At 41.2% G+C, this 22,716-nt stretch overlaps 1 protein-coding gene across 1 annotated transcript in view; it reads right to left on the reverse strand.

The window, feature by feature from the left end:
* Positions 1-16,258: 16,258 nt before the first annotated feature.
* meioc (meiosis specific with coiled-coil domain) overlaps positions 16,259-22,716 on the reverse strand; it is a 52,369-nt gene continuing 45,911 nt past the window's right edge. The window contains exons 8-9 of the mRNA XM_033034799.1: positions 17,256-17,436; positions 16,259-16,500 (exon numbers count right to left, since the gene is read on the reverse strand). Of these exons, the coding sequence (XP_032890690.1) occupies positions 16,259-16,500; positions 17,256-17,436 (423 nt within the window). The remainder of the gene's footprint in view (positions 16,501-17,255; positions 17,437-22,716) is intronic.

The following is a 22,716-nucleotide window of genomic DNA, read 5'->3' on the forward strand; positions in this document are numbered from 1 at the left end:
CGATCTATTCCTCTCATGATTTTGTACACTTCTATAAGATCACCCCTCATCCTCCTGCGCTGCAAGGAATAGAGACCCAGCCTACTCAACCTCTCCCTGTAGCTCACCCTCACTAGTCCTGACAACATCCTTGTAAATCTTTTTTGAACCCTTTTAAGCTTGGCAATATCTTTTCTATAACATGGTGCCCAGAACTGAACACAATATTCTAAATGCAGTCTCACCAGCATCTTATATAACTGCAACATGACCTCCCAACTTCCATATTCAATAATCTGACTGATAAAGGCCAATGTGCCTTTTTGACCACCGTATCTACCTGCGACTCGATCTTCAAGGAACCATGCACCTGCATTCCAAGATCCTTCTGTTCTACAACACTACACAAAAGCCTACCATTTACTGTGTAGGTCCTGCTCTTGTTAGATGTCCCAAAATGCAATGCCCCACGCTTCTCTGTATGAAATTCCACCAACCATTCCTCGGCCCACCTGGCCAATCGATCCAGATCCTGCTGCAATGATTCACAACCATCTTCAATATCTGCAAAGCCACTAACTTTTGTATCATCGGCAAACTTGCTAATCTTGCCCTGTAAGTTCGCATCCAAATCATTGATGTAGATGACGAACAGTAATGGGCCCAGCACCGAACCCTGAGGTACACCACTAGTCACAGGCCTCCAGTCCGAGAAGCAACCTTCCACCGTCACCCTCAGCTTCCTTCATGGAGCCAATTTGCTATCAATTTAGCGATATCTCCTTGGAATTATCATATTATTTACAGTGTACTATGTTTACATATTCTGTTGTGCTGCAGCAAGTAAGAATTTCATTGTTCTAACTGGAACATATGACAATAAAACACTCTTGACTATCTTCTCTTGATCCCATGCGATCTAACCTTCCAGCCTACCATGCGGAACCTTGTTGAATGTCTTACTGATATCCATGTACCCAACATCTACAGCTCTACCCTCATCAACCTTTTTAGTCATGTCTTCAAAAAATCAATCAAATTTGTGAAACATGATCTCCCATGTACAAAACCATGCTGTCTATCCCTAATCAGCCCTTGCCCATCCAAATGCCTGTATAACCTATCCCTTAGAATACTCTCTAGTAACTTTCCAACAACAGATGCCTATAGTTCCCAGCATTTCAATATACAATACAATACCTTTTATTTGTCATTTGAACCTCACATGAGGTTCAAACGAAATTTGGTTTCTGCAGCCATACAAAAAAAGAACCAAGACACACACCAACACAATTCAATTCACATAAACATCCATCAAAGTGAGTCTCCTCCTCACTGTGATGGAAGGCAAAGACTTGTCTCTCCCCTGCTCTCCATTCCTTTCCCGAAGTCGAGGTCAAAGCCCCCGGCGGGCGCTAGCAAGTCCGCGGCCACTCAAAGCCACGCCGGGCGACGTAGGGCCCTGCCCCGGGTCTTGATGTTGGAGCCCCCGGCGGGCGCTGATCAGATATATCCGAGATATTTCCCCTGCAGCCCTTCTTGAAAAGAAGCACAACATTTGCCACCCTCCAGTCTTCTGGCACCTCTCCTGTATTTAAGGACCACTCATAAATTTCAACCAAGGCTCCTGCAATTTCCTCTCTAGTTTCCTGCGATGTCCTCGGATATATCTGATCAGGCCCTGGAGATTTGTCTACCTTCATACACGATAGTACCTTCATTACTTCTTTGACCATAACACTGACTGCTCTCAAGACACTTCCACTTCCGACACTCGTGGAACTTGAAGGTTTAATTGCTTTTGCAGCCAAATCCCACCTTCTTTCACCATCACATGGTCGTTCTATGACTCTTCCCTCTCATTATCCAGGTCCTCCGTGGATTTCGAATGCCAGACTTAATGGATGCCATGTACATACGAACGAGTATTAGGGAGACCATCGGGATGGATTTGCTAGCTGCTGTGGGCACCTACTGGGTGGGAATGGGGCATTTCTGCATGCCTTTTCATTTCTCCACCTCTACCCTGAGCCACAGCAATCGAGGGGTCATTTGCTCGCTTGTTGAGTCAGAGAGACTGGCTGGCAGCTGCATTGCTTGTTTTCCTGTTACAACTGTTACTGTGATCCTTTGATAATGCGATTTTCTACGGAGATACTTGTGAAATGTCTAACCACATCCTGAACTGTGCTTCATCACCACCATGGAGAATAAAGCCGTCAACTGCATCTTCTCCATGTCTCACATCTCTTGCCGATGGTGCAAAACAGGAACAGGCTGTTTAGGCCCACAAGGGACAGGTTGCACATTACTGGGAACCACCATCCTCACGGGAAGGTTTGCTAATGCTACACGGGAGGGTTTAAACTAGATTGGCAGGTGGGTGAGATCTTGTGCAGGACAGGCACGTGAGAGGCTAGAAGTTGGTATGGAGGTAAAGGTTAGTGGGCAGAATAGGCAAGTGAAAGGCATAGAGCGAGGAAGGAGGGTTGGTTTACACTACATATTTTAATGCAAGGGGCTTGACTGGTTCAGCAGATGAGCTTAGGGCATGTATAGGTACGAGCGACTGGGACGTTGTAGCCATGACTAAAACCTGGTTAAGGGAGGGGAAGGACTTACAGCTCAATGTTCCAGGGTACAGGAGCTTCAGGAGAGACAGGGGTGAGGGAAAAAGAAAGGGGGGGGGTTGCATTGTTGGTTAAGGAGGATGTCACGGCAGGGTTAAGAGGTGACATTACGGACGGTTCGTCTAGTGAGGCTATATGGGTGGAGCTGAGGAACAAGAAAGGGATGATCACCTTGTTGGGGGTGTACTACAGACCCCCGAATGGCTAATGGGAATTAGAAGAACAAATATGCCAAGAGATTGCAGACAGCTGCAGGTTAAATAAATTTGTTGTTGTAGGGTATTTTAACTTTCCCAATATTGACTGGGAAAATCAGTGTGAAGGGTTTAGATGGGGTGCAATTCCTCAAAAGTGTTCAGGAGAATTTTCTGAAGTAGTATGTAGAGGCCCCCACATGTGAGAGAGCAACACTGGATCTAGTATTTGGAAATTGGGATGGGCAAGTTAATTAAGTGTTTGCTGTGGAGCCTTTTGGGACCAGTGACCACAGTTTGATTAGGTTTAAGATAGTAATGAATAGGAACGGAGCGGGTCCACGTGTTAAAATGCTCAACTGGGGTAAGGCCAAGTTTGAGGGTATGAGAGAAGGTCTCGCTCAAGTTGACTGGAGCAGGTTATTTGAGGGAAAAGGAACATTGGCTTCTGGACATCCGGTGGCGCTGTTGCTAGCTGCCTCCGCCCACAGTCTAGTTGTCTTTTTTTATTTTGTTATGTTTAGTGTGGCTTTTTAGTTTTTTTCAGTATTTTATGTGGGGGGAGCGGGTAGGGTAAGGCAGGAACCGTCCTTCGGTCGCTTCCTGGCGAGGATGTGGCTATTATCCGAGTCGCGTCCTCGCCCCCCCCCTCGCGGCATACCAACTGAATTGGCGCGGCCTTTCCTGTGGGTGCAGAGCTCCCAACGTGGGCGGCGCTGACTTTAACATCGCGGAGTCCTGGGACCCTTTGCCGGGGGTCGCCAGCGCGAAACTCCGCCCAGCGTGGCCTGTGGACATCGGGAGCCGCAGACTCCGGTGGAAGGTGGCCGATTCAGAGGTCCAGGCCGCTGAGAATGGTCTCCCGTTCGACGTCGGGGTTCCATCGTTCCCGGCGAGAGGGCTTGAACATCGGGCCGCCCGTGGCGGCGACTATGAAGTGCTCGGGAGGCCCCGACCACGGGTGAACATTGGGCAACATCAATGAGGAGGTTGACTGGATTGTGCTTCCTTCCCTCAGCCGCTGTGGGGATGTTTGTGTTGTGGACTACTGTGTTCTGTGTTTTTGTGTTTTTTTAATTTTATTTTTTTGTATGACTAAGGGAAAAATAATTTTGTTGTCTCTTAATTGAAGACAATGACAATAATTTAAATCAAATCAAATCAATTGGCCTAGTGGGATGTTTTTAAAGGTGCGCTGGCAAACGCTCAGGATATGTACGTCCCCGTTAGAGTGAAGGGCAAAGCAGACAAACGTAAGGAAGCTTGGCTGACAAGTGAAATTGGGGCATTTGTCAAAAACAAGAACGATGCATGGGACAGGTATAGACAGCTGGGATCGTGCATCCCTGGAGGAGTTTCTGGAACTAAGGAGTAAACTGAAAAAGGAAATCAGAAGGGCAAAAAGGGGCCAGGAGATAACTCTGGCGGGTAGCATTAAGGAAAATCCCAAAAGATTTTATCAATCCATAAGGGGAAAAGGGTAACTAGACAGAGAGAGAGAGTGGGACCTCTCAGGAATCAAAGCGATCACCTCTGTGTGGAACCACAGGTGATGGGCAAGGTATTAAACAAGTATTTCTCCTCTGTATCTACCGAGGAGAAAGAGAGTAGGACGGAAGAACTCGGAGCAGTCAATGGAAGTGTCTTGAGAGCAGTCAGTGTTACCGTCGAAGAAGTACTGAATCATGTATGAGCGTAGACAAATCCCCAGGGCCTGATCAGATATATCAGAGGACATTGTGGGAAATTGGAGAAGAAATTGTGGGAGCCCTGGTTGAAATTTATGAGTCGTCTTTAAACACAGGAGAGGTGCCGGAAGACTGCAGGGTGGCAAATGTTGTGTTTCTTTTCAAGAAGGGCTGCATGGAGAATGTTGGGAACTATAGGCCGGTGAGCTTAACATCTGTAGTTGGAAATTTACTAGAGTATTCTGAGGGATAGGTTATACAGGCATTTGGATGGGCAAGGGCTGATTAGGGATAGACAGCATGGTTTTGTAAGTGGGAGGTCCTGTCTCACAAATCTGATTGATTGTTTGAAGACGTTGATGAGGGCAGAGCTGTAGATGTTGTGTACATGGATTTCAGTAAGGCATTCAACAAGGTTGTGCATGGTAGGCTGCTCTGGATGTTTAGTTCTCATGGGGTCTAAGGAGAGATAGCTGAATGGATAGCAAATTGGCTCCATGGAAGGAAGCAGAGGTTGATGGTAGGTTGCTTCTCGGACTGGTGACCTGTGACTAGTGGAGTGCCTCAGGGTTCAGTGCTGGTTTGTCATCTACGTCAATGATTTGGATGAGAACATACAGGGCAAGATTAACAAGTTAGCTGATGATACAAAAGTGAGTGGTTTTGCAGATACTGAAGATGGTTGTGAAAGATTGCAGCAGGATCTGGATCGATAGGCCAGGTGGGCGGAGGAATGGTTGATGGAATTTAATACAGAGCAGCGTGTGGTGTTGATAAGGTGGTCAAAAAGGCTTTTGACACATTGGCCTTCATCAGTCAGAGTATTGTGTATAGAAGTTGGGAGGTCATGTTGCAGTTGTATAAGATGTTGGTGAGACTGCATTTAGAATATTGTGTTCAGTTCTGGGCACCATGTTATAGGAATGATATTGTCAAGCTTGAAAGGGTTCAGAAAAGATTTGTGAGGATGTTGCCAGGACTTGAGGGTGTGAGCTATAGGGAGAGGTTGAGTAGGTTGGGTCTCTATTCCTTGGAGTGCAGGACGATGAGGGGTGATCTTATAGAGGTGTACAAAATCATGAGAGGAAAAGATCGGGTAAATGCACAGAGTCTCTTGCCCAGAGTAGGGAAATCGAGGACCAGAGGACATAGGTTCAAGGTGAAAAGATTTAATAAGAATCCGAGGGGTAACTTTTTCATATAAAGGGTGGTGGGTGTTTGGAACAAGCTGCCAGAGGAGGTAGGTGAGGCTGGGACTAAAGGGCCTGTCCCACGATGCAAGTTCACCCAAGAGCTCTCGTGAGTTTAAAAAAAAATTAACTCGTGGTAAGTACGTAGAATGTACGTAGCGGGTACGTCGGAGCTCGTGGATGTCTCGTAGCGGCTCGTGATGGTAACGGCAGGTACTCGGGAAACGCGGAAACTTGTGAAGTTTTTTCAATAGTGTGAAAAATTTCCAAGAGTAAAAAAATACTCGTGATGAGGTACCACGAGTTTGATTTTTTTTAAATTCGGGAGAGCTCTTGGGTGAACTCGCATCGTGGGACAGGCCCTTAAGGTTGGTGGGTGTTTGGAATAAACTGCCAGAGGTGCTAGTTGAGGCTGGGACTAACGGTGGTAGGTGCATGGAGCAAGCTGCCAGAGGAGGTAGTTGAGGCTGGGACTATCACATAGTTTAAGAAACAGTTAGACAGGTACATGGATAGGACAGGTTTGGACGGATATGGACCAAGTGCAGGCAGGTGGGACTGCTGTAGCTGGGACATTGTTGGCCAGTGTGCAAGTTGAGTCTAAGGGCCAGTTTCCACACTGTATCACTCTATGACTCTAATGCCTATGCCAAATGGCCAAGGAGCACGATCTTTGCCGTCCATCCCACCAGATTCTGCCTTTAGTGGATCGCCTTTTGCAATTTCTGCCAGCTCCACTAAGATCCCATCAGATACACCAAATCCCCTCCACTTCAGTGTTTCAAAGGCAAACTTTGTTTTGCCACCAACCACACTCCATTTCTCAACACTTTATACCACTGCAGGAGACGCAGTGCTGGTCCTATCATCCATTCCCACCATTTATGAACTCAACCAACCAATCTAGCAATGATTCACTAGATTTCTTCCAATCCATTGTATCGCATTTGTTTTTCACAACGTGGCTTCCTTTGTATGGGATAACCAAATGCAGATTATACTTGCATATAGTTATATTGTATACACTGATTTGCAAAGCACTTGCTTTGGTGCGAGTGGTGATCCATGGTGCGAGGGGGAAATGGGGATGGGGGTGTCCATGAGCTTCCAATTGTCTAGCTATCAATTGACCTCCTGCACTGTTATAACGAGGTTCAATGTAAGCTTGGATGTAAGCAATGTACCTCATCTTCTTTCTGGGCACATTATAGATTTCTCGATCTTAGCAAATTCCCTCTTCATATAACTTGCTTTCTCTATATCACAACTGACATTTCCTTCTGAAAATCAAATTGCTGAGTGTTTCTCTTTCCAATAATAGCACAGCCTACTGGACATGTCCAATTGCCCTTAAATTTGTAATACATGACAATTTTTGTGTATTACCACCCTCCAACTTACTGATTCCCTCCCCACCACTCCTCTCCCCAACTAACCCATTTGAAGGAATCTCCACAGAAATCCCAGCAACACCCATATCACAGAAATTCCATTTGTCCTAGTCGTCCCAACTAGCTCCGCCTGCCCCACCCCTCCCCATTCTTGTCCACTTAAAATTAACATATTTTTGTCTTTTCCAGTTCCGATGAAACATCTTCGATCTGAAATGTTATTTATTTTTCCAGTTGTTGCCTTGCCTGCTCATTGTTTCCAGCATTTTCTTGCTTATATCTGATGTTTTTTGATTTTCAAAGATCACTGTCATCTTAAAATCGAAGTGTTGCTTGGATACTGTTTATGAATGATCCACAGCAACACGCACATGGTAAAGATCAATCTTTATTCCATAGGCAAACAGGAACATCCCAACAGCCAGCTGCTCGCATCTAGCTCCGCTGACTTGTGAGAGAGCGAGCGAGTTAGCTGACCTTGTGTAGTGCCGTAATACCATGTAACAGGTGGCATGCACATATGTGTAGTGGAGATAATAAATGGCATGAATCAATAAGGGTTAATCTACATCATTCCTCTTAAAGAAACAAAGCATATATATAGTGGTCAGTGAGGCATATTGTAAAACACCAGTATAAGGTGCGGCATTTATTATTTTACTGCATATGTGAGCACATAAAACTAAACGGGTCATGCACAGTTCAAGTGTAGCTGGTAAATTTTCCAATCAGCTGGTTTGGCTTGCAGACATGACCTGCACGTGTACAGTAATACCCCTCAACCTTCGCCGAGGGAGCAAGTCCCTTATCGGGCGAACACGGAGAAGACACCGGTGGAGATGGGGGCACTGGGAAGGCAGGGATGGCGCTGGCACCGGCAGAGGAATCGCTGGAGTAGCATTCGCGGAGCATGAGGGAAGACTGGCGGGCTGGTCTGGGTAAGGACGTGGAGGTGCCGGTTCATTGACCAGGTGTTGGCGGTTTTGCCGATAGATGCCGTTGTCAATACTGACCAAGTATGAGCGTGGTTCTGCGGTGGACCCCAGAATGACTCCGAGGCGGTCGTAACCTCGGAGTGACCACAAGCGGACAACCTGTCCCTTGTTGAGTGGTTGAAGCGGTCTCCTTTGGAGGCGTAGGTTCAGATACCACTTCTGACACCATGTTTATGAATGATCCACAGCAACACGCACATGGTAAAGATCAATCTTTATTCCATAGGCAAACAGGAACATTGCAACAGCCAGCTGCTCGCATCTAGCTCCGCTGACTTGTGAGAGAAAGAGAGCGAGTTAGCTGACCTTGTGTAGTACCGTAATACCATGTAAAGGGTATATGTGTAGTGGAGATTATAAATGGCATGAATTGATAAGGGTTAATCTACAGATGCTTTCTAAAAATTGTTTTACAGAAATGATTAAATTTCTCGATTATCAATTTAGGGATGCAGATTCCATTAAATGAAAATATTTTATGCACTGAAGCTACTGACTTTGAGTGGAGAATGGGCTATGGGGCTAACAGTTAAAGATAGGGTGCTGGAATACCTCAGTGGATCAAAGACAGCAGCTCTGTAGAACACGGATAGGTGACATTGTTGGTCAGGATCCTTCAGACTGATTGTAGTTGGGCGAAGAATGCTGGAAGAGAGGGTGGGACAAAGTCTGGTAAGTGATAGATGGATACAGGTGGGGGGGGGGGGGGGGGGGGGGGGCTTTTGGCAGATGGTTGGTCAAAGGCCAGAAAAAAAAAGACAATGTGTGACATGAGGGTACAAGAGGCACAAATTATGAAGCCAGAGAAATGAATATAGGGAAAGGAATGAGGTGGGGCATAGAGGAGGGGGGGTCTTTGCAGGTTGTAAGTCTATAAGTAAATCAAGGAAATAAGAAACACACAGAAAAGTAGCTGAGGCCAAAATCAGATGTCACAACCTTATTGATTGGCTTGAGAGACTGTATGACCTGCTTCTAAGTTCATAAGTGATAGGATCTTCTCCGTGGAGTGCCTTGTCGTGGTGAAGCTTGTGTGGGCCTGAGAGCGATGCCGTCTGGAGCTTTGCTCCTGGTAGGGCCACCCAAGGTGGTAAGGTCGAGCGGGAGGTCTCTGACGAAGAGCAATCCAACCAAGACCTCAACGGTGGAACAGGCGGAGGACGATGGCTGACCTTAGTGGAGCGTCACAACAGCTGGGAAGGCGGATGAAGGCTGCAGCAGAAAAGGGTCTCCGGTCGTGTTGGACTCCATGCCACCATATCCTGACCCAGATCTGTCAAAGACCGTGGGGTGGCTGTCTCTGCATCAGTCTCCTCACGTTAAACAAAGTCACGCACAGGCGTCCTCCATATAGCATCCTGGAGGGGTGAAGATAAACACCAAATGCAAACCTCCGCTGCCTTGTGGCTATTACCTTATTCAGCAAAGGTGAAGACTGGATCTGCGGAATACGAGACCACCATTTGGCGGTCCAACGGGTAGGAAGATGGACCCAGCAAAGCATCGTGGAGCGCAATTAGGGCACAATATTCACGTAGAACACTGGTGGCCATCCACTGCATCCTGACCTATCGCCAGCCGTCTTGACTACGTCTTCCCACTGCTTCCAGATAGGCCGGGACGAGAGAGTGAGGATGATGTTTTGCGCAACTCTCCCTCACTTTAATCCAAGTCAAGTGCAAGTCATGACTTCAGGACCCGTACCGCCAAGCTGGGCGAAGCAAGATCACCACAGGAGCGCATGCAGCTGAGAAGAAGCGCACCGCAGAAGCTCAGAGGAAACGCGCTACGCGTAAGGCTCGAGCCACTTCCAACTTCTACTGCAGCACCCACCCAACTGTGTCCCATATGCGAGCGAGCATTCTGGGCCCGGATCGGTCTCACCAGTCATCTCCGGACCCACAAACAAAAACACTTTAGTCATGGTCTTATTCGACTATGAAGAACGATCAACAAGTGATAGGAGCAGAATTAGGCTATTCGGCCAATCAAATCTACTCCGCCATTCTATCTCTCCCTCCGAATCCCATTCTCCTGCCTTCTCCACGTAACCCCTGGCACCTACTAGTACTGCTGAAGGTATAGAAGTTGTACTTATACGTAAGGAGCCTTCATGAAGTAATGGGATATATGTGTGTTGATTGCTTAATAAATCTTGAGAAATGCAACTTCAAAGCAATCACAAGTAGTTGGTCAATAACTAAATATTGGCTTATTGAGCTAGTGTCCGTGGAAAAATGTTGTGGGTTATATTGAAAATCTAAATCTTATTATTCTACATTACTACCTCTTGTGATTTTTCACAAGTCAGGAGTCAATGTTGAAATTTCTCTGGTCATCTTGGTCAAGTGATGAGAGCTTTCTGGGAATTAGTTGGGTATGAGCAATTAGTAGATGAGAACAAAAATCTGACATTATAAATTCTGGACAGTGGATAAGCGTGATAGTATTTTAAGATCAGATCTTCATTGAAATTTCTTAACTGTTTCACGGTTATATTAATGATGGTACAGAGTGCAGCCACAACATAGTGCAAAAGTTGGAATTAAGTACACACAGTAATTGGGTGAAGTTGAGGAAAGGAAGTACTGCTTTGGTAATTTTTTAATTGGGATTAAATTTGAAGAGTATTCTTTGGGTATTTGGTCAGAGTGGGGTGAACTTTACATTTAATCCTCCACCTGAGACTGGGAAGGTAAAATCCATTAAAAAATATAAGGTAGATAGATCTGGAGGCATTATGTGTGTCTCTAAAGCCAGTACTTGATGTGACAGGGTGGTGAAGGGTTGGACATCTTGAAGAATTGCAACCCAGAACATGGCTAAAGAACCAAATTGGGAGAAAAAGATTAGGTTAGAAATGCAATATTGATTTCATAGTTTGTGGGAAGGAGATGCTAGAGGTATACAATGGTACGTCCTTAACCTTAAATATAAGTTTCAAATGTGTTGCCTCTTTGGTGCTAGGATAAAAGATGCCAAGGAGACAGCACCAAACATTTTTGGTATGGATATGGAAAATTGGAGCAGCTAGCATTACTGGTTCATGTCAGAACTAGCAACATGGAGAAGGATTGAGGTCTTGGAATTGGGGTGTTTTCGAGAAAGTTTTAAGAAGCACAATTTTAAAATGAGCCCAATATGCCCAATTTCACGTTAGAGTGAAAAGACCAAGTGAATTAATGCACTGTTAAAGGTTGAGCGTTAAAGGGAAGGCTTCTGATTTTTGCAATCGAAGTGCTCAGAAACGAGAGGAGGGTGGTGGGAGGGTGAGAAGCAATAAACATGGTCCCTTGCTAATGCCATTCTGGTTTTTAAAAATTTCCACTAGAAAGATGGCAGGACTAGTTAAGTAAAGTATCCTTTCTGAAGTATCTTTACTGAAGCATAGGTGTTTGCTGAGGGTCAAGTGCTTCATGTTGACTTGGCCTGATAAGTCTTCCTCTCTTCCAGTGGTTTAGCCTGCCCTACGCCTCTCAGCTCATTATCTTGTTGCAGACTCCAAAAGAAAAATGCAGAAGCCTTGAGACCTTTAGTTTCAAGGAAATGCAGTAACAGCAGATGCTGGAATTTTGAGCACAAGCAGCATCTGTGAAACATAGAAAATAGGTGCAGGAGTAGGCCATTCGGCCCTTCGAGCCTGCACCGCCATTCAATATGATCATGGCCGATCATCCAAATCAATATCCCATACCTGCCTTCTCTTTAGCCACAAGGGCCACATCTAACTCCCTCTTAAATCTAGCCAATGAACTGGCCTTAACTACCTTCTGTGGCAGAGAATTCCACAGATTCACCACTCTCTGTGTAAAAAATGATTTTCTCATCTCGGTCCTAAAAGACTTCCCTCTTATCCTTAAACTGTGTCTCCTTGTTCTGGACTTCCCCAACATCGGGAATAATCTTCCTGCATCTAGCCTGTCCAACCCCTTAAGAATTTTGTAAGTTTCTATAAGATCCCCCCTCAATCTTCTAAATTCTAGCGTGTACAACCGAGTCTATCCAGTCTTTCTTCATATGAAAGTCCTGCCATCCCAGGAATCAGTCTGGTGAACCTTCTCTGTCCTCCCTCCATGGCAAGAATGTATTTCCTGTGCTTTCTATTAAATTCTGCAACTTTTAAGGAAGTAGTAAACATGATTTAACAAAGAATGATTGAACAACTAACCTGCAAATACTTGATAAATCCCTTAAATTAGTAATGGGGAAGTTCTTTCCGTTTGCTGAAGATATGTTTAACCAAGCAATGTTAATGCATAACCATTTCCTAATGTGTAAAACAGTAATCAGTATGCACTGACATCAAATCAGAATTGAAGGAACAAGAGACTGCAGATGCTGGAATCTAGAGTAAAATAAAATAGAGTTGCTGGATGAAGTCGACAAGTCAGGCAACATTTGTGGAGGGACAGTTGAAGTTTCCAATTTTGATGGGGCACCTCAAACCAAAATGGCGACTGTCTATTTGCCTCTGCAAATGCTATCTGATTTGCTGAGTTCCTCTAAAAGGTTTCCTATTTTAAAATTGGGAACAATATGCTGACTGACATTATTTGATTATTCTGTGTGCTTCTGGGAGGCAAAACTCCCCAATATTCTTTGTGCTGGAAATGTCACAATGGTGGAATAAATTTGGCATCCATAACACAAACAATTTGTGGCCAATGCATTTCTGTTATTTACTTTTATCTGAGTTACTGTACTCCATGCTGATTCTGGGCTTAATTTATTTAGCTGATGATTTTTCATTCTGTTATTTACATCTTTCGCATTCTCACATTTTTAAAATACCTGGACTCCCCTCCCCCCAATCTTCTGATTTTAATGTTCTCGGAGACATAACTATTTCTATTCAGGTATGTTAAACATTCCACTATTGTACATCGTAAAAATGATTAATAATATAAATTAGATCAATATTTTATTAATTTAATGTTATATTTTCAGTAACTTACACAGTTCAGTAAAATATATCAACTTTAACTTAGGAAAATCAAAAATTTCACCACCTTTGATACAAAGTCAACTTCTTAAATATTAATTTTGGAACTTGGGTTAACTCCATTTTTAAATGACATTGTTTCAAGCAGTCACCACGTACTCTTTTGAAATGCACAACCTTCTGTTGACTCCTCATGAGATAACTATTTCAGCAGTTATGTATTACATTACCAAGTATTTCATTGATCACATAAACATTTAAACATCTAGGAGGTTTTTCATACTGTATTCCTGATCAATTTATCACACATGACAAAGATATGTTTCTTTCATTCATTAATCTAAAGAAGAATTCAATTCATAAACTCAAAGGTCAAAAGATTCTTGTTCCTTAAGTTAATTGTACAACACAAATTACCATATTAAAGATATCTGATACATCACATTTATTTGGACATATCTTAAATATAATTGAAGAATGCATTAAAATGCCTTCTGGATAACATCAAGATGCACTATTAAACAAAATAGTTGAAATTGTTTTCAAGGAAAATATTAAAACCTTATGGTATTTCATATAATGGAAGAAATGTATTATTTTTAGGAAAATCCCTGGAAATCACATTAAGATACAGTATATCTAAGTGACAAATACACCAGGTAAGACAAATTAATTTTGATGATATCGCAGATTTATGTCTCCGAGTGGCTAACTTCTCAAAAGTAATCTAGGGTCAAATGTCTCAAAATCATTTAAGGTATTTCTAAATGATTTAAAGATATTTACAAATATTTTCGATCAATGAATTAGAAATGAATGACAATTTAGCTTGGCATGTACCACCAAATCAAGTACAATACTGTCAAGTTTGAAGCAATTCACTTTGGTTGCAAGTACATGTCCTGTGAAGATTATTAAACATTTCCTGACATAATATTAAACTTGTTTGTGTGGACGCATTTAACAGTTAAACGTTCTAGATTTCATATCAGAAATGCAGAACAGCTCACTATTACAAATTTTTTGAATAGTACTACTGATGTCCAAAAGGAAAATAAGCCATCAACTTTTACAGACTGTACACATTATAAACAAGTTGCCTCATAACTACATTAAAAAAAATCTAACAAATACTAAATATGAGAGGCATGTTAGCACTAATTAAAATAAATGTACGCTTCAAACTTAGTAAATGTTAACACATTCCAAATACAAAAGAAATTCACTAAATCAACACATCTAGATTGTTGGATAATGCATTATTTCTGTAGTTTTACTACAGAGGTACAACACACTGTAGCCAGTGTAACATCCACTGCAAAGATCCTCAATAATAAAGTAAGATTTATATTTTAAATAGTACTTGGTTATGCTTTTGTTAATGAAGCAGTATTTCTTGTAACTGTTTTGGAGTTTGGATTTGTCTGCTTCATTTTACAAGGTTTTGTATCATTGCATAAAGTCATTTTTTTGTATTCCTTTTCACTTTTCTCTGAAAATGCTCTTGTTGCTGAAAGTCATCTGCTTTCTGTGATTAGCATTCATCAAATACAATTGATTAATGCATATAATTTATGTAATGTGGTTTCTTTTCCAGTATAGATTCTGTTAATCTATTCTAGCATATACAAGCACAATTAATAGTGGGATATCAACTGCATCATATATTGCCATCATGTAGCTTCTCACTACGTAGGCACAAGCAAATCTGCTTAACATCAACAAAAATGATTTAAACTATTTGAAATGATTTTTAAACATATAAATAAAATACGCATCAACAACAGTGATATATGAAAATGTTAACCGCTCACAGCTTCCCTGATGGATAACAACTAAATCCAGTATCTGTCATTATACCAAACTAGGTAGACCAGAAATTCAATTCCTGGTCCGTGCTGAATTAGCTTATCTCAGCCACAATAACATTCCCTGGGCTAGGAAATGGTTTCTGTTCGTGATTGCTATCCAAAGTATATATGAAGATTAGATGAGAAAAATATCAACCTTTGGTGTTGATCTCACACGATAAAGTGATGTACTCAACACGTAAGAGGAATGTTATTTGGCGAGTTAGTATGGGTGTTATCAGCCACAGAACTACAATGTTTAAAAAATAGCCTGAACCCTCAACCAAAGATGTCAGAGCGAGAGAATGAGGGGAAAAAAGTAAAGTAACTTAAAAATGACTGTCTTGTATATGCCACTGTGTACCTTGTGTAACAAATTGTTAATTATTCTGTGTAGATATTATCATGCATCTACATAATATTAACTTTTGGCAAAAAAAATCTAAACTCTAACTGAAGTGATCCAAGAAATTCAAAGTATAATATATTAACATAGCGTAAACCTGAGGCGGTAATTTCACCTTTCCACATCAGAATACTTATACATCTTATTTGCAATCTGATATTACCTAAATTTTAAAGTGAAATTAATGCCTTATTATTACTCCTGGATAGCTCTTATTCACTGCATAAATATCAAACTGCGAACAATAATAATTAATGGTATTTTCCAATGAATTATCTTCAATATCATTACTTTCATATTTCCAGGCATCAGTAATATATTATACAAAGTCTGTGACCATTGCACATTATCTGTAACTTCAATTATATAAACAGAGGGTCTAACCAGATTAGGGTAATATAAATATAAACAGAACCGCTAAATCTAAACTATGATAAACGTTTACTTAACAGGATAATTGCAGTATATGTACTGGTTTCATTAATCTCCACTTACTGTTGTGGCATTAAATATTTTATTTCACTTATTGATTTTTAGCTCTTATACTTCTTACCAAAAGACTGCACCTTGATGCACTTGTTCATCACCTTCACCAAATAGAGGTCATGTCAAAGAAAGCCATGACCTTTTTTTTATAAATTTTATGTGTAATAAATAACAAACATCTTGAAGAAACTAAAACAAACATTAGATTAAAATTTCCTGACTAAGGAGATTTAGTCACTTTGATTGTAAAGATTTGACAAGAACAGTTTACCAAACCATGAAGTAAAATGATCTTGTTAAATTATGGTTGTGAGATTTTATGTAAGCTTCATATTATGTGTCTCAATAGATAGATATCTATTTACTAACCAAACATGACTACATATTACATCGCTTATAATTACTTTTACTTAACCAATTCATATTTGTGTTACTTTAAAGATAATAATGAATAGAATAATTTATTATGTGACTTTTCAGTCTATTATTTGATTTTCTAGCAGTTCTCTAATCAATGCGAGTTTTTGCTACTTCATTCTTTTCCCCACTATAGTAGTTGCTTCTATTTTGATAGTTTTTGTCTCCGTTGGTCACAAGATCGTGCAGTTCCCTTTCTGCTTCAACTTGGTCATCTGGATTGGCATTTGGTGTTTTGGGTAAAGTCATTTGGAGGGCACACCACAAAGCAGTCCGTGCTTTCCGTGTAGCTACAGCCATTTCTTTGACCGCAATAGCCAAAGCAAGAACATCTGTACATGAAAAATATGAGTGAGTCTATTTGTGCAAATAGTACAAAGCATTAGAGCGCACTGATAACATATCAAGCAGAAGCTGAATATTACTCCAACTGCAAGCAAACAAATTCTTGAAATAGCATTGGGCAAATATTACTATCCAAATTAAACTTCCCTGAGTCAACCTCATTCTCTGTACTATAAATATAATTTGATTGAATGGGTGGTGGAAACAAATTTGCCAACCTTTGAGAAAGAATACAGCAAAGGAAAAATGGCAGAGTAGAACCTTATGGAAAGCCAAGTTAAGCAGAAGGGGTTAAATGATGATTGTCTTCCATTTAATCTGAACCCCCAGAACATTATATCACATGAAAAGTCTATTGAAGCCAGCTGGTTGTGTTGGGCAGACAGGTCACAACAATTATTATTTATCTGTTTTCAAGAGTATCTTTCGCATGAAGTCTAGAAAATAAATCTAATAACATGGATCAAATCGACTTATTGAGAAAGAGCCTCCATTGTCATTGTACCATTCAATAATTCAATTTCAAGATATGATAAATTATGCTGTGGATTAAACAGGCAATGCTAGATATAATTTACATTTCAAGTGGATAAATTATTGCAGAACTAATATTGCTTCTCCACAAATGTTAGTCATCTACGATTATATTGATTGTATTCAGAAATTTTGGAAGTCATAAGTTGTTCAATTACCCTATAGATGACCAATATAAAATTATTAAACAACAAATTTATGATGGTACCTCGGTCATCCTGGTATCTTGGTGCTCCTTGCCTCTGTCTATTAGCAGCATTTACTATTTCATCTTTCCTGCGAGCTTGGGTGACATGAATGGCTTCTAAATGTCGGTCAAGAGCTGTAGAAATATTAGCATGAAGAGGAGAACTGCGGAGGCGTTCCATTTTCCCGAGCAATGTCACAACCTGTTGTTAATATAAGATTTTTATAGCTCATTCATATATTTATGTGATAATATTAATACCATTAGTGTTTATTTTTGTAACATTGACAGAATTTTATAGTTCAACTGAACTCTAAATTATCTGTTGTTACTGTTTGAACACCGACTCATAAATGTACATCACTATTTTTACAATTGCATCTGGGGCAAAAAATTATCGAGGTGCTGAAAGTTTGCAAAATATAACTTACTTAAAAACAATACATAGCCTGCAATTTTCATATGTTTATTTACAATATTTTTTCTACTGATTATTCTATTTTTACAGATCAAAACCAATGCTGAAACAGCAACATTTATATCAAAATGCCCTTATATCAATATTGTAATTAACCAATATTGTAATTTCAGTCATTCGAAATGAAAAAGAATGGTAAAATGTGTTTATGTTCATTCTCTATGTAATTTTAATTTCAAACTTATCCCAGCCGGAGAATTTGAAAAATAATATTTTATGGTAGGTACCAAATCTTCACTCCCACACTAATATAAATTTATCAACAGACAAAAATAACAATATTTCTTGTCTTATGTCAGTCACTGCACTGTTGTACCAAACTAGCACTACCAGAGACACACTGCTGACAACTGGTAAAATATATACATTTTATGCAAACTATTAATTGTAAAGACAATATACAAGCACTCAGTTTGCATAGCACACTATCAAGGCACAATGTGGTCGGCCCAAGTTTGGAGAGGAGACTGTGTTCCTTGAATTCCAAACCCTTTTTGATTGGCGGTTCTAGGTTGTGATCCCCAGTTCATTCTCGGGTTTGGTAAGGGGTTAAATCCTACTTCCAAGACCCATCTCCTTTCTGTTCCTTCTGTTCTCCAATGAGATAGCAACACAATGGTATTCTAGTCCGCAAGTGTCCTATTTTGTCTTCCGCCATCCCTTACAGGTGAAATCTTGGTTGTTAAACTACCAGTTCCATTTTCCACCTCAACAATTGTGTAGCATCCTAGTTATTGATACTGAACTATTCAGGTACAGAAGAGCATGGAATTAATTGCTCCTGATAGTTTTCCCACACAGGTCTTTATCTATACCTCTAATTTATCCTATTTCCGTAGTAACAATTAGCTCATTAGCCTGCTGTAGAGGACTTGGATACCATGGGAGATGTTAGAGTGGATCAATTGTGTCCTATCTCACTACAACCAGTCATGCACGCAGCTCTCCAAGAAGAATGAGAATGAAAATGTAATTTCACAGCATCACTGTTATTTCATGTAGATCCAGTTTAAATGTGTAGTTATATCAATTTCAGAGTTTAATTACCAACAATGACTTGTTAAAACTACCCGATAACTTCATGGATCATTAACCATTCTTGTATGTGACAATTCCAAATATTTGTTCAAACTGAAAATTGCCATTTTTTTCTGTTCTGGGATGGTTGTTTTTAACCTATTAACTACTAACATAATTTATAACCATGCATATGATCACATATAGAATTCATCAGTTGATATCATTTGCTGAGGTCTGCTGTATAACCTCAAATGTTATGCACACCTTGAATGAATTATACTAGAAGCACTTGTCCAAGTATTTTTTATTTTCTGGAAGTGGTCTGCCAACTGTGCAAAACTAATTTTGTTCCCAAATGTGCAGTTTCAAGTTGCCAGAAATTAAGAATTGCTATCTTTTTCACATGCTCAGTTATTAATCGGAGAAACTGGTTTTCAGCCTCCTGGTGAAAGTTAATCTACAGACAATACTATTTTAAAAGGACAGCGCATGGAAGAGTCAAGAGTGTTTTATTGTCATATGTCCCAATGAGGACAATGAAATTCTTACTTGCTGCAGCACAACAGAATATGTGAAAATGTAAAGATAGCACATAACAGGGGAAGAGAAAAAAATAAAAAGTTCAATAAATAACAAATATGGTGCAAATAGCAAATAATAATATAGTAATTTTACAGTTCAGAGCTCAGAGCTTATTTATTGTTGTGTTTAATAGCCTGATGGCTGTAGGGAAGAAGCTGTTCCTGAAACTTCTTCCTGATGGCAATGAGTGTGTGGCCAGGATGGTGTGGGTCCTTGATGATTTTGGATGCCTTTTTGAGGCAGCGACTACAATAGATCCCTTCGACGGTGGGGAGGTCAGAGCCGGTGATGAACTGGGCAGTGGCCACCACTTTTTGTAGTCTTTTTTGCTCCTGGACGTTCAAGTTGCCGAACCAGACCACGATGCAACCAATCAGAATGCTCTCTACCGTGCACCGAACCAAGGAATCATACATTTTAAATATCTCTGAGCTTGGTTCTCAAACTGGCTTCTCTGAAGTAAAAACTAATTTGCCTAGGTGAAGCAAGGAATGTAATCTTGTTTCACCGGGAGAAGAAAAACACTAATTTGCACCTTGTTATTGGTAGTAACTCATTTATGAGAAATGATTGAGGATACAACACTGGGAACTGAAAGAGCCTTTAGAAGGGGAAATTACCTCAAAGCGAATGACCCGACAAAGCTGTTTATTCTGTGATAAATAAATAATAGCTGTGTATAAAGGATTTCTAAGACCAATAAAGTCGAAGTGAGATAGTAAAAAGAAAACAAACACCAAAAGACATATTGCATTGGCAAAACATATTGATGTATTAGCAAAAATAAAAGGCGACGTACATCTCTACCAATCAAATGCCTTCTCACTAATGTGTTTTCAATACTCCCTATTTTACAGGCTAATGATGGTAATGTTAGAAAATAATAGTTTATAATCATGGAATAATACAGCATGGAACCAGACCCTTCGGCTCAACTTGCCCATGCTGACAAATATACCCCATGTACACTAGTCTTACCTGTCCGTGTTTTGGCCGTATCCCTCTAAACCTTTCCTATCCATGTACTTGTCCATATGTCTTTGAACTGTTGTTATAGTACCTGCCTTGGTTACCTCCGGGCAGCTTCATATATGTTACATATACCCACCACCATTTGTGTAAAAGAAATTGGCCCACAGATTCCTATTTAACCTTTCCCCTCTCACTTATACCTATTGTATGTCCTCTGATTCTTGATTCCCCTACTTTGGGTAAAAGACCGTGTATCTACCCTATATATTCCCTTCATGATCATACAGTTTTATAAGATCACCCCTCATCCTCCTGCGTTCCATGGAGTAAAGCTGTAGCCTGCCTAACCTCTCCCTTTAGCTCAGGCCCTCAAGTCCTGGCAACATACTCTCTGCACTCTTTGCAGCTTAACAACACCATTCCTATAGCAGGGTGACCAAAACTGAACACAATACCCCAGATGTGGTCTCACCAATGTCTTGAACAACTGTCACATAACATCCCAACTTCTATACTCAATGTCTTAACTGATGAAAGCCAATGCACCAAAATCCTTCTTGACCCCCTATCTAGTGTCCTCCATAATGTTTGGGACAAAGACCCATCATTTATTTATTTGCCTCTGTACTCCACAATTTGAGATTTGTAATAGAAAAAAATCACATGTCAGATTTTAATAAACATTATTTTTACACATTTTGATTTCACCATGTAGAAATTACAGCTGTGTTTATACGTAGTCCCCCCATTTCAGGGCACCATAATGTTTGTGACACAGCAATGTCATGTTTAGTATTTTGTTGCATATCCTTTGCATGCAATGACTGCTTGAAGTCTGCGATTCATGGACATCACCAGTTGTTGGGTGCCTTCTCTGGTGATGTTCTGCCAGACCTGTATTGCAGCCATCTTTAGCTTATGCTTGTTTTGGGGGCTAATCCTCTTCAGTTTTCTCTTCAGCATATAAAAGGCATGCTCAATTGGGTTCAGATCGGGTGATTGACTTGGCCACTCAAGAATTTACCACTTTTTTAGCTTTGAAAAACTCCTTTGTTGCTTTAGCAGTATATTTGGGATCGTTGTCTTCCTGTAGAATGAACCGCCGGCCAATAAGTTTTGAGGCATTTGTTTGAACGTGAGCAGATAGGATTTGTCTATACACTTCAGAATTCATTATGCTACTACCATCAGCAGTTGTATCATCAATGAAGATAAGTGAGCCAGTACCTTCAGCAGCCATACATGCCCAGGCCATAACACCCCACCACCGTGTTTCACAGATGAGGTGGTATGCTTTGGATCTTGGGCAGTTCCTTCTCTCCTCCATACTTTGATCTTGCCATCACTCTGTATAAGTTAATCGTGTAATTTTTCCACTAGACATTTGTCGAGAACTGTGGTTGCTCTTTTAAGTACTTCTTGGCAAATTGTAACCTGGCCATCCTATTTTTGTGGCTAACCAGAGGCCTCCACTGCCCTCTGAGGCAGAGAATTCCAGACTGTTTCACTGTGTGAAAAAGTGTTTCCTCTTGTCCATTCTAAACGGCTTACCCCTTATTCTTAAACTGTGGCCCTTGGTTCTGGACTCCCCTAACATCAGGAACATGTTTCCTGCCTCTAGCGTGTCCAAACCCTTAATAATCTTATGTTTCAATAAGATCCCCTCTCATCATTCTAAATTCCAGACTATACAAGCCCAACCGCTCCATTCTCTCAGCATATGACAGTCTCGCCATCCCGGGAATTAACCTTGTGAACCTACGCTGCACTCCCTCAATAGCAAGAATGTCCTTCCTCAAATTTGGAAACCAAAACTGCATGTAATACTCCGAGTGTGGTCTCACTAGGGCCCCGTACAACAGCAGAAGGGCCTCTTTGCTCCTATACTCAACTCCCCCAACATCGGGAATATGTTTCCTGGCTCTAGCGTGCCCAAACCCTTAATAAACTTAATAATTTAAACACCCCTGAGCAATTACAAACACCTGTGAAACCATGTGTCCCAAACATTATGGTACCCTGAAAAAAGGGGGGGGGGGGGGGCTATGTATAAACACAGCTGTAATTTCTACATGGTAAAATCAAAATATATAAAAACACCCTTTGATAAAATCTGACAATGTGCACTTTGCTGGGACACCATCACGGAGCGGGCGATGCCCTACCCAGGCCGCCGTGCGGTAAGCTCCGGAGTGCTGTGACCGCCGACTCCAACATCCGAGGAGCTGTGGCTGCGGAGCGTCCAGCCGCGGGCGGCGCTGAATTTAAAATACCGCAAAGCCTGGGATCCGAGATCGCCAGAGTCGGAGCTCCAACGGAGCTCCAACGGAGCTTCGGGAGCCGCGGTATCCGGGGAGGAAGCGGCCACTCCAGATATTCCAAGCTGCTGAGGAGTGTTCACCCGACGCCGGAGTTCCATCTTTCCGGCAG

This window comes from Amblyraja radiata, chromosome 16 (genome assembly GCF_010909765.2).
Source record: "Amblyraja radiata isolate CabotCenter1 chromosome 16, sAmbRad1.1.pri, whole genome shotgun sequence".
Lineage (NCBI taxonomy): Eukaryota > Metazoa > Chordata > Chondrichthyes > Rajiformes > Rajidae > Amblyraja > Amblyraja radiata.